This window comes from Arachis duranensis, chromosome 5, assembly GCF_000817695.3.
Source record: "Arachis duranensis cultivar V14167 chromosome 5, aradu.V14167.gnm2.J7QH, whole genome shotgun sequence".
Classification (NCBI taxonomy): Eukaryota; Viridiplantae; Streptophyta; class Magnoliopsida; order Fabales; family Fabaceae; genus Arachis; species Arachis duranensis.
The window spans coordinates 103,766,101-103,779,446 of record NC_029776.3 but is presented as its reverse complement, the minus strand read 5'-3'; the positions used below and the strand labels follow the sequence as shown (position 1 = coordinate 103,779,446).

The following is a 13,346-nucleotide window of genomic DNA, read 5'->3' as shown; positions in this document are numbered from 1 at the left end:
AAGAAAACGTCAGAAATCGTCCGTGTCTCCTAGAACTCCAATTGGCCGAACTCAAGGGGAAAGGAAACTATGTCACCATCAACTTCTACCGAAATACTAACACGTAGAAGAGAAAGATACAAACGCTTTTACCAGATTAAATTTTTTATTAGAGTTACGGATCTTAAAAAATTGAATGCGGAAGGTTTGTGTTCCATGGAAATCTCTCTCGGTCTTTCTCTTTCTTTTTTCCTCGCATGGCTTCATTGAAAAATCAGTGAAAAAGACTAATGGTTAATTATGATAATGTATATTAGTGAGGGTTGAGTAAAGGGTCACGTGTTGCGTTCTTAAGCTGTTGAGTCAGCGATTCAAGTTATAAATATTTTAAACGGATAATTATAAAAATTGGATATATTAAAACACAAGTAATAATATATATGAGTTATTACTAATATAAATGACATTAGCAACATAACAAGAAAAGATATATGGTAAAGCATTAGCAAAGTTACATTCTCTAAAAAATACCGATATTTACTCATATCAGCGGATATCGAATTCGATAATAATATTATTAACTAAATTTTATTTTTAATAAAAATATCAATTATTTAAATTAATATATATATAATTTTTTCATAACTACTAACTTTATAATTTAAATATAGAAAATAATTCAATAATTATAAAATTAGATAAAATTCTAATTTAAATAGCCAAACATCATTATTTTTAAATTTCGAGAACTTTAAATTGTAAATGGAAAAATAATTCATAATTATAGATTTTTTATAAAAACAAATTAAAATAATGAATTAAATACTTTTAATCATTATTCCCAATAAATTTAGTATCCGAACTCAAATATTGAAACAATCAAAGAATCGTTAATAAATAGAAGCAGAAAAAAATACAAAAAATATTTCATTTTTTAAAAATAACTGTATTTTTATTTTTTAAATTTATTAACTTAATTTTTCAATGAACTTAAAAAAATAAAAAAATATTTCAAAGAGGAGGGAGTATTAATTAGAGTTTGATAGAAGAAACTTCTTATTTATTTGTATTGTAAAGTCTTTTCTATTGAAATGTTCTGTACCACACACTCAAAAGTTGGATAGAGAAAATTCACAAAATTCATCCAAGTCAATATATACAGGGAATAATGAGAGTTTTTTATTTTTAAAATTCGGATAGATTGTGGATAATACCCAAAAATAGATTCCGAGTGTGTTATGCATAGATATAGGTTTGATAATTGGTGTATTCAGAAATCATTAATATCGATTTTAAACAAATTGTGAATAGCATTTTCTATTAGGAGAGAGAGTATGGAAAGAGAAGCTGGAGACCTTGGATCAGGTGAGAATGGCTAGGATCAATAAACAAAATGAGGGTACCGATTTCATGGGAGTGATCAGATAGTGGATAGCAACCGCAAGATGGGCGATCTACAGTTGAGAAGCATGAAGAAAATTGGTACTTCCAATTTGATGTTGTGTCCACGTGGCTCGTATGCGGTGAGCCCTGTGTGGTCTGTGACTCCTCTCTCCCCAGACGCTCTCACTCATCATTGAGGAGACCAAAATACCAAAACTCTAAAACACAAGTGTGTGTTAAGTCTCTGCTCTCTGCTTCGATTTTTTTTTCAAGTGCCATTATTTCCATACGAAGGTTATATGTTTTGTGGAACTTCAGATTTATCTTTTTCAAGATAGAGAAAAAAAATTTAATGGATAAATATATTGTGAAATCTTTTGATCATCCTTTATATGTAAGTAATTTTTTTTTTGCCTATAAAATTATTTATAATGTTAACATCAACTATAAGTTATTTAAATGAACTTAGTGCTATTATAGAATAAAAATTAGTTATAATAATAGATTTGAGTGTAATAAATTAATGTGAACATAATAGTTAATCTAAATAAACACATGAGTACTCTGTTTTTACGAGTTTAGTGACTTTTTTTTAATTATTATTATCATTATTGAGATAGTCATATATTTATATGATAGTGTTATTATGGAGTAAAAGTCAGTTATAATAATAGATTTGAGTGTAATAAATTAATATGAGTATAATAGTTAGTCCAAATAAACATGTGAATACCCTGTTTTTAAGAGTTTAGTGGCTATTTTATTTTTTTAATTATTATTATTATTATTATTATTATTATTATTATTATTATTATTATTAAGATAATTACAGGTTTACTGATAGTGTTATTAAGTTTTAATAGTTGTTTTGATTATGGTTGTTATAATTCATTTTTTAGTAGTTTCACTTCCAAGTATATTTTCATACTTATTAACATTGATATTGTTATTGTTGTTATTATTATTATTATTATTATTTTAACAGTTGTAACTATGTGTTGATTATTTCTGTCAGGGTTTTAGAGTAATTGGATTGAGACACTTATATACTCCAGAACCATATAATCGAAAATAGAACCCTATCTAAGAGCTGATGGCTTTTACAATGTGTCTCAGATTCAAAAAATTTCAGGACAAATGACCCTCATAAATGCCTTGGTAGAACGGTGGAATCCAGTGACTCATACGTTCCATCTTCCTATAGGTGAATGTACTATCACTTTAGAAGATGTAGCTTTGATACTTGGGCTTCAAGAAACTGGGCTACCAATTACAGGGCCAACCAACAGTAATCACGGATCCATGGTGCAAGAATGTACGATGAACTTTGGAGTTGCCCCAACAGCGAGTGAATGTAGAGGTAGCTTTATCAAGCTAACATGGTTGCGTAATGTTAAGCATGGAATAATTTTGACTACTCATGAGGCTATGAAGTGTTATACCAGATGCCACATTATATCACTATTTGGTACCACGTTATTTGCTAACAAATTCGGTGCGGGTGTGCATTGGAAATTTCTACCCTTGCTCCGTGATATTCCTAGAATCAGGACATATAGTTGGGGATCAGCTTGTCTTGCCCACTTGTATAGGTCTCTGTGTAGGGTCACGCAATATGATTGAAAATATTTGGATGGGCCTTTAGCACTGTTGCACGTATAGGCTTGGGAACGGATGCCTTTCCTTGCACCAATTCGCCGTCCTCCAACTTTCTCGTTAGCTTGTCAGTATGACCTCTAAGGATATTCATTACTGATGTTTTATTAATTGACTACGTAACATTATTCAATCACAGGTGGAATGAGTGGGATGCCCTTTCGATAGAGTTTACACGGTGGATACCTGCACATTTTAGGCAGATGCTTGATAACATTACAAATGCTAATATATGTCCCTATTATTGCTTATGTTTCATTCATCCTCTAATTGTATACCATGCGTTATTTTTATTGTTAAGAGGTTTGCCTAATCTAGTATTTTTCTATTGACACAGTTTTTGTGGGACCTATATAGTGCGCGACATCTCAGACCCGATTTCGTGCTGCATGACATGTATGAGGATGCACGCATGTGGCTTGTACCGTCTCCACTCATTTTCTTCGAGTGCATTGAGTGGTGCCCAACCAATAGGGTTAAGAGACAATTCGGGAGACGACAAGACCCACCAAAGAGTGTGAAGGTTCTTGGAGATGCACACAACATGTTGTTGACGGGTCTGAAAAATTATAATTAGGCCCAGCAGTGGAGTGAATGGATAATTTTGTGGTAAGGCAGACAATGGGATGTGCTTGGTGCATAGATAGTTGATAATTTTGACCCGTCAGATATTTACATAGATTGGAACCATAGAAAATTTGCTGAACAGTTACAGTTGTCCGCTCGTGTAGACCAACCACAGCTGCACCTATCATCCCAGCCATGTCTATGGTCGCCATCGCCACAGCGACAACCATGTCCACCGCCGCCGACACACCCACCACAGTCACATTCTGTGTCACCAGGACCACCACAGCCGCAGCCACCATCGCATCCTAGTGAAGCTGGATGGATACGAACTCAGGGTGAAATGGCTATACAGAACATGGCAATAGAACATCCGTATGTCTCATCATTTGATGCACCACATACTCATTACACTCCGCAATTGACAGAGGCAATGGCATAAACCACTTGGGATCAAATCATCGGGTTCATGCAAGATCCAAGTACGCCCCAAATGTCTAATATGCTGGATCCGACCCTACATCCCATATACCAGCAGGAGTTACATTCGGAAGAGGTGCCACAGCCACCTCAGGTGGTGCCTAGTAGATTGTCATTTGATTCACGAGTACATCAACCTAACAGTTCCTCTTATTCAGCTGCTAGAGTGTCACTTGACTCCAACATAAGCGATATGGGTCGAGGTATTGGTCACGAGTATAACTCTGGAACTAGTACATACTCAACACCGCTGGACATCTCCTGCACCTCGAAAACCCCATTCTGCCTATCGAAGGAACTAACCATGATGTTTCCAGCCGCAATCAAATCTTGCTGAATCTTTTCGGTAACTGTTTAGGAGAATAAGTGTTCGGCTCGAACACGAGTATCAGCGTCATCCCTTTTTCTTGTAAACAACTCATTCAGTTTGTAAAAATTTGCCTTTATAAGTGCTGTGACGGAAAGATTGCGTGCACCCTTCAACACCCAATTGATGCACTCCACTAGGTTTGTCGTCATATGACCCCATCGATGGCCACCATCATATGCCAAAGAGTGTTGCTCACAGAAATTTGATCTAGCCAGCGAGTGTATGCCTCACCCTGACTGCGCAACCTTTGGTAACGGATTTCGTATTCATCCACCGTCCTAGAATAGCCTGAAAAACAAGATACAATGAAAACACACAACGATAACCACCATTGGAAACCTAACCACAAGATGCATAAAATATCACATAGAACACATTGTTAATTACCTATGTTCACCACAAGCTTTTGCATGAACGATGCCTTGAACTTCCTCGAGAAGTTGGATGCTATGTACCTAATGCAAAACATGTGTTTGGCCCTTGGCGGCTCCCATGCTCCATCACAACGAGAAACTGCTGACCTAATAGACTCGTGTCGATCAAAGATAAGTCCCACCCCATCCTTCGTCACCACACGGGTTCGCAAATGACGAAGAAAAAAGAACCATGCATCTGATGTCTCACCCTCTACAAGCGCAAAGGCAATTGGCACAATATTGTTGTTGCCATCTTGAGAAACTGCAACCAGCAACGCTCCTTTATATTTTTCAAACAAGTGTGTACCATCTACCTGTATAACTGGCTTGCAGTGCCTAAATGCTCTTATACATGGGTAGAAACTCCAGAAAATTTGGTTTAGAACCCTGACATCCTGAGCCAATTCATCCCCGCGGTAGCAAGATAACGTTTCATATTCGATGGCTGTTGATGACTCTATCTTCACCATTGCCTCAAACCAGGTGGGCAATGCTTCATAAGAGGCTTTCCACCCTTCAAAAATTTTTTCAACTGCCTTCTGCTTAGCCAACCATGCTTTGCGATAGCTAATCGTATAGTTAAACTTCGATTGGACATCTGCAATCACTAATCTCACCTTTATGGATGGATCGGCCTCTACTAATGGCTTAATTGCTTCTGCAATAGTGTCTGAGTCCAACTTCGAATGATCCTAAGAAATAGTGGCTCTAATACAAGTATGGTTGCCATTGTATCGTCTAATCTCCCAACAATACTTTCTTCGCATCATGCTAACCCTGATAACTCAATCACAATTTTGCCCATATTACACACATTTCGCGTAAAATGTCGTCGACTCAGACTCAAAACTCGATAATCAACACCTCTGTGAATGGTATAATCTTTAGCTGCCTTTATCACAGCCTCCCTAGACTTAAATTCCATCCCTATGACAAATTTACCATCTTCGACCACAGGTGGATCTGCAGTAACACCGCCAACCCATATTTACACAGTGCATAATATTAATACATAAACATAATATTTAAAGTACTAATCCAAATACGGTGTGATGCAACTACAAACCTGCATTGGCATACTCTGGAAATTCTGGAGCATTCATGGCATCGAGATCCAAAGCGTGCATAAAAGACGGTTCTTCGAATGGATGCTCACTCGTTAGTGCATTTGTGACGTATTCTACGTCTGACTCAATGGTGCAGTCCTCTTGTTCTTCGTCTGCATTAGGATCAACGAAATCGTAATTGCCTTCATATTCCTCTTCGCTGTCACCGTTATAACTTTTCCAATCGAAATCATGATCATGTTGTTCCACCGTATTCGGTAATTGGTCGAACTCCACATACAGCTCAATAACAGACACTTGTGATTGGGCTTGATGGTAGATTGATAACATCTCTTGCAGACTTGTGTCATCATTGATGCACATCGCATGAAATTGAACGAACTCACCGAATACTAATATAGGTCGTCTGTATAAAATATTTGTCACCCTCTTTGGCATATAAGGATCTATATTTTGACAAATATAACTCTTAAATTCTTCGAACGACACCATAAAAGAAAGAACGGATATACAAGGATTATTACACATAAATATCACACCTTCAGCTGTTACAGATAAAATTTGACCATTATAATAAATTTTAAAACTAATATTATTATTCATTTTTGTGATTACAAAAATTATATTTCTTTTATAATTTTTAACACGAATTAACGAAATATCATAGAATCAAAATGAAATAACTATATAACTAAAATAAACAAAAAAAATTTACGCAAAAACAAACAACAAAAAAATTCCTTACACACAAGAAAGAAGAGAAACAATAAGAAGTAGAAAAAGAGCATTAGAAAAAGTAAAGGGATCGAAAATTGCAAAACATTACATTCACGCACACACTCTATATATAGAGAAGTTAATAAACAAATCGTTACTCACGTTTATGAATTAAATAATTTCAAAATTAATAAAAAAGGAAATCGACACTAACGATTTCATGTTCTTATCGATTCAGAACGTATTTTTGTCCTACTTAAAATCGTAAGTCCCATTTTTTATATTTTTTGTTCTATTCAAAAATCGTTAATCTCATTTTCATAGCATTTTATCTATTCTAAAATCATTAATAACAATTTATTGTTGTATTTTTTCAATTCTCATATCAGTGTATTACACTAAATTAGTATATGGTAAAGTACTAAATTAGTCCCTTACGTTTGGGCATAATCCTGTTTTAGTTTTTAAAGTTTAAAGTGTTCTATTTGAATGCAAAAAAGTTTCATTTAGCTTCTATTTAGTCCCACCGTGAGGTCAAAGATAAAAAATTAACAAAATATCATACATGACAGCAGTATAAGAATAAAGTCGATAATTTGGAGAATAAGTATAAGCTCCAGAGACACAAAATCAACCGTGGATGCATCAATACATGTATTTAACATTTTTTTATAGTTTTATAGAAAATATTTCATTTTCATTATAAGAAAAATGATAAAGAAATGTATTGATGCATCCACAGTTGATTTTGTGCCTCTGGAGCTTATACTTATTCTCTAGATTATCGACCTTGTTCTTATACTGCTGTCATGTAGGACATTTCGTTAATTATTTATCTTTGACATCTGGTGGGACTAAATTGAAGCTAAATAAAACTTTTTTAAATTCAAATAGGACACTTTAAACTTTAAGGATCAAAACAGGATTACGCCTAAACGTAAGAGACCAATTTAGTACTTTCCCCATCATTAATATAATATCTCTATGATATCTCTGTATTACACTTATGCTTTGATAATATCTAAAAAAATTAGCCGAATAATGATGTTTAAATATATGTCTATCATAATTTCCACTTTGGACTGATTTAATCATTTATGAGGAGTGAGTATAATAAAAGTTGTATGAGATTGAGGGAGCAAATTATTGTCTCCCTTTATCACTAATTTTCATCTTTAATGATATTTATTTTTAATTTGGCAAATAAAAAATTAATCAATCACATAAAAGCTAATACAACATTTTAATACAATCAAAGGAGAACGATGGCCCAAAATTTTTAATTTTTTAAATTTTCTTCTTCTTTATAAAATTACATTTTTGTTTGTCTTACAAAACCAGCTAGGTTGCTCCATTTCTGGTCCAACTAACTACATATATAACATTGATATCATTTTTAATTGAAGTACTTGGAATCAAATTAATATATAAGATAAGAATCTTAACATAAAGAATTGAGGTAGCTAGGATATCTATCTGGCTATGCCCCACAAAAGATTTGAAGAGGAAAGTGAGAGGGAATGGGATAGTTAAATAAAATTATTATTAGATTAGGATAGAAAATAGTTAAAGGGTGGTGGTTGTTGTTACATTGCAGATCCCCAATAAATTACTAGGTTTTGAATTAGTTAACGTTAATTAGAAACAAGTACGAATGTGGGAATCACATTGTTGTACGGGGTAGGCAGCGAGCAGAACTGTGCCTCCATGTTATTCATCACATGACATGACATGATGATATCATATCATATCAGATCATATCATATGCTTCTAACCATAATAATGTTATCGAAATGCATTTTCAGAGACAAATTAAATTGAAGAGAGCGTGGTCATTTCGTCATCTTCTCCAACTCACTTCCCAATAACACATACTCTCCAGTCTCCACCAGAAACTTGCTCTAGCTCTTCCTCTGCCAAACCCTGCTTGGAAGTGCGTGCAATAATAAACAAAATAATTAATAAAAAATAATATTAAGAGATTAATTTTAATGTATTGATAATATAAAACTCATATGATCACATTTTTTAAGATAATTATATACTTATTAATATAAAATAATTATTTTTATTTATATAATTTTACGTGATTAAATATATTTATAAAATTATTTTATACTGATATTATATCAAAAATAAATTTTAATATTAATAGCAAAATATTTTTTATGTCTTGAGTTAATTTTTAAATTAAGTTAATTTTATTCAATAATTCTAAAATTAGTTATGCTATTTATAGATAAAAATTCAGTTATTATAGAGAAATACATTTCTAACAATTTAAAAAATTTGTGTATTATTTTATTATGATAAATTTAATTATTCTAATAAAAGATAAAGAGACTCAAAATAAGATAAATATAGACAAGTATATAATAATTTTATTGTAAAATAAGATAAATATTATGTTGAGAGATGGTCCTCCAAATATATGTAGTTATGTAGATTGGGCCACACAATTGTAAGATGTATTTAAAAGAATGGGGGTTGTGAGTGTACTTATTGTGTGACTATTTTATTATTAGGTAGCGAAAGGATCCGGCTTTCTCGCTTCTTCAAATCATTCATCACCCCCACAAACTTTCATTCCTTCCGGTTGCATGTGTGCCGTCTTTCACTTGTTTCATTTCCATCCATTTCATCCCTTCCCTACCACCGCCGCCGTACATCACCAACAAAAGTCATCACCACAGGATCTTCCCCTTCCCCAAGGTATGTATCTATATAGCTACATTCCCTTCTTTAAACTATATACATTACACTTTTTCTTATGACTTGATTATGCTTTATTTTCATCAGCACCTAGGAATAGCTTGGAAGAATCACACCATCTTTCTACTACACAACCTCCTTCACATCTCATCGAACAACAACACTTCAAAATTCCAGTAAGTAGTTTTTTGTTCTAATTAATTATCCACACTTGTATTTTGTTTGCGTTTTCATTTTTAGTATTTTCTGAAACAGAAAAGAAAAAACAAAATAGTAAAGTACAGTCTTTTGTTTTTTCTTTTGCAAAATTTTTAAAATAAAAAAGAAATGCATTCTTTAATTTGCATCAATTGTTAGTTTATGAATGTGATGGTTTTGAATGGAAAAAACTACTACAGAAGAAGATACAAGTAATGAAAACAAGTAGTGAAGTTGACATGTGTTGTTCATCAGTGGAATCTCCGGGGACATCAGCAAAGACACCAACATTAGTAGCAAGGTTGATGGGTCTTGATCTTCTACCTCCACCTTCTTCAAACTTGTCATCACCCTCTTGTTCATCTTCATCATGCATTTCCACACCAAATCTGCACCTCTTATCCAAACACAGGAACAGCACTGATTGTGTTATTGTTGATCACTCCTCACCAAGAACAAGATCAGATCTTGACTACTATCACCACAGGCTCTCCCTCCAAATCAACACCAACACCAACAAGGACGAGGATTTGGAGATGATGCGCTTCTCATCAGCATCATCATCATTACTCTCAAAAAGGAACAACCACTTTGATGACAACCATAATAATAGTGTCTCTAATGGCAGAACAAGTTCTTCTTCTTCATCATCATCACCAAGCCATTTGGCAAGGCAAATTGTGAAGCAAGTTAAGAAGAATGTGATGATGAACAGTGGTAGAAAAGTTGGACAAGACATCACCAACACAATCAAACAAAGAGAACAACAACCTGTTACCCAAATCAAACTTAAAAAGAAACTTTCTTCCAAGCCATCATCACCATCACTTGATAATCATCATGATTCAAACTCATTATCTTTTTCTCCAAGGTTAAGGTTCATAGAAACCAAAAACAACAGCCATAAGCCACCAGCTGCTCCACCATCACCACCACCACCACCACCACCTCCACAACAAGTGGAAGAGCTTCCAAGAGTTTTGATAAGGCCAAAGGAAGAAGGGTCGTTGCAGCAGAATCAGAAATCATCATCATCGTCAGTGGCAAAATGTAATAAGAAGGTGAACAATGAAAAGTTCAGCTCAGCATCAAGGCTCAAAAAGCAAGAGGAGCCATTCATAGTTCGACCAACTTCACCACCAACAACTAGAACCGGTGACATCATCATCAAGAATGCCACAAAAACCCATCATAAGAAGACTCATCCATTGTCCAACAATCTTCTCAATAACATCAACACTGTCGTCCCCAACCTTTTCCCTATCAAGACTGAAGCTTCTCCTCCACCAACCAAAATTAATCACAATAAGAAGCAGGTAATAATTAACCATATGTACTTTCATTCTTTCAGGTGTTTTCTATTCTTTTTGTCCATAAAAATGTTTCAAAATTATTCAGGACTAGCCATTTACTTCAAAGTTTAATTATATGTCCCACCTATTTTGGTTTCTAACATTTGAAAATATATATTTGTGAAGTTCTTATTTTTCATAGACATACTTATATTTTAAAAACTAAAATTTTAAGTTATATATGAGGTCATATTTAAAAACTATATATTTATATAAACATTTGAGTCAAACACTTTTGTTATTATCAATCAAATTAAATAACAGAATATTTGAAAATGTTAAAAATATATTATATCAACATGTATGTGTAGACGTAGACCAACGGTAAAGTTTGTTAAATGATTCAACTTTTGTTTATTTTCAGTCAAACTTTTTGTTTGTTCACTTATTTTAACGATTTTGGAGTTTCTTCTAATTTTTTGTTATCATGGCATGCACAGTCAGAGGTATGTGACAAAAGTAGCCCCCAACAGTTATCTAGTTCTTGGAGCCATCATCACAGTCACAGGTACAAACAAGAAGGGATAATAAGCACACTCGCCACCCGAGATTTCAGCACAAACGACATCGTTCAAGCCAAAAGCACTAACCAGAATAATGCATATTCATCATCATCCACCACCGGAGAAGAACTTGCAGCAGCAGCAGCTGAATCTGAACATCACGGACCAGAATTTCAGTATATCACAGGAATCCTAAGCCGTACTTTCAACAAGGAAGAACAACATGCCACAACAACAGGTCAACGCTTCTTTCATGACCTCGAAGAACACCCAATTTTGAATTCCCATGTTTCCACTCCCGAAAACGTTAAAGATTGCATCTTTTCGATGAAACAAAAACTGGGTCTGCGCTGGAATCGGAGGTTGATGTTTGACTTGGTGGATGAGGTGTTAATGGAGGTTCTTAGGCCTATAAAAAGCGAAGAAAAGAGTAGGCTTTGGTTTTTGCATGGGCGTTGTTGTTATTACCAAGGGAAGGTTGAAGGATTAATGGAGAGAGTGTGGAAGAGGATAGGGAAGTTCCCATGCAAGAGGTGTGAGTTTTTGGAGGACATTGATTGGTTGATAGAATCAGAGGACATGGAGAAGGTGAAGGTGGATGTTGAAGAAGGTTTGGAGGAAGAAGGAGAAAGGTTGGTGGCAGAGATTGAAGGGAACATATGGAACACATTAGTGCATGAATCCCTTATGGTTATGATCACTGCCTGCTATTAGGATGCTATTTACATTTTACAATTGTAATGTAAAAATGCCAAAAAACAAATAAAATATTATTGTAATTCACAATTGCAATTGTATATATCATAATTTATAGAGTTATTTTTATGAGAAATTAATAATTAAAAATTATTTAATATTTTTTAATTATTAATCTCGTATGAAAAATAACTATAACTATAAACTCTAAGGTTGAGGATGCTTTCAATAGAATCTGTTAGCTCTTTGAGCTGTTTTTTTTTTCTTGTTTAGCGAGAAAAAAATATGAAAATAATTACTACACCTTTTTAACATCTTGTTTACTAGCATTTGAATGATCAAACAGAACATGTGTTGTGAAACATTGTGGAAATGGAACCTGCATTAGGGAGCGGCGTCGTTTTGGAAGGGAAGGGTGACATGGGCCACAGCGGTGTCACGTGGGTTGTTCACGTGAGGAAGGAAGAAGGCGTTGGAGTTGGGGTTTGAATTGAGGGTAGCCCTTGGATTGTAGGGTCACACGTGGAATTTGACCCCTCGACAGGACTGCCGAATTGATTGGTTATAAAAGGACAAGATTTGACAGGGGAATCCACACCCTACTCTCTAGCTAGCTACTATCCTTTGACACTTAACCTTAACCCTCCCTAGCTAGTAGCTACTTCTATTCATTTGTTTCAAGATTAGTACACATACTCGTATATTGTATTGTTTTTAGATAATTTATTGGAGATCAATTTTACGTAGATATTTTAAATAAAAACATTATATATTTATCCTAAATAAATTTATATTTTAAACATTTATATGTAAATTAAATTAGTCCAATTTGATGTAGCAAGTATCTAAGTAAATCGAATTTGATTTACTAGAGCAGAAAATACATTATATATATTTTTTATATTTAAATTTTTTTTGATAAGTCTAATAAGCCTAATTAAATTTATCTGTAAAAATTAAATCAATTTAATTTGATTCACAAGTAAAATTAAAATCAGGCTTTGAAAATAATCCATTTTAATAAAAACTTATAAATAATAAAAAAAATTAAAATTAATTTACTTGTGAACAATAAAAACTTTATTATTATGTAAATCTAAATCGAATTAGGCTGATTAAATTTAGAGATAATATTCAATTTGGTTCCTGAATTTACACGCGAGTCTCAATTTAGTCTCTGAAGTTTTAATTGCCTATATTTAGTCCCCAAATTTTGTGAACATAACTCATGTTAGTCCTTGAAACAATTT

The 13,346-nt window shown here is 33.7% G+C and overlaps 1 protein-coding gene across 1 annotated transcript; it reads left to right on the top strand.

Moving 5' to 3' along the window:
* The first annotated feature begins 9,229 nt into the window (after window positions 1-9,229).
* LOC107491224 (uncharacterized) lies at window positions 9,230-12,172 on the top strand. The gene is made up of 4 exons (XM_016112026.3): window positions 9,230-9,347; window positions 9,435-9,523; window positions 9,746-10,861; window positions 11,338-12,172. The coding sequence occupies exons 1-4, from the start codon at window positions 9,236-9,238 to the stop codon at window positions 12,112-12,114; spliced, it is 2,094 nt and encodes a 697-aa protein (XP_015967512.1). The 5' UTR covers window positions 9,230-9,235; the 3' UTR covers window positions 12,115-12,172.
* Window positions 12,173-13,346: the final 1,174 nt, after the last annotated feature.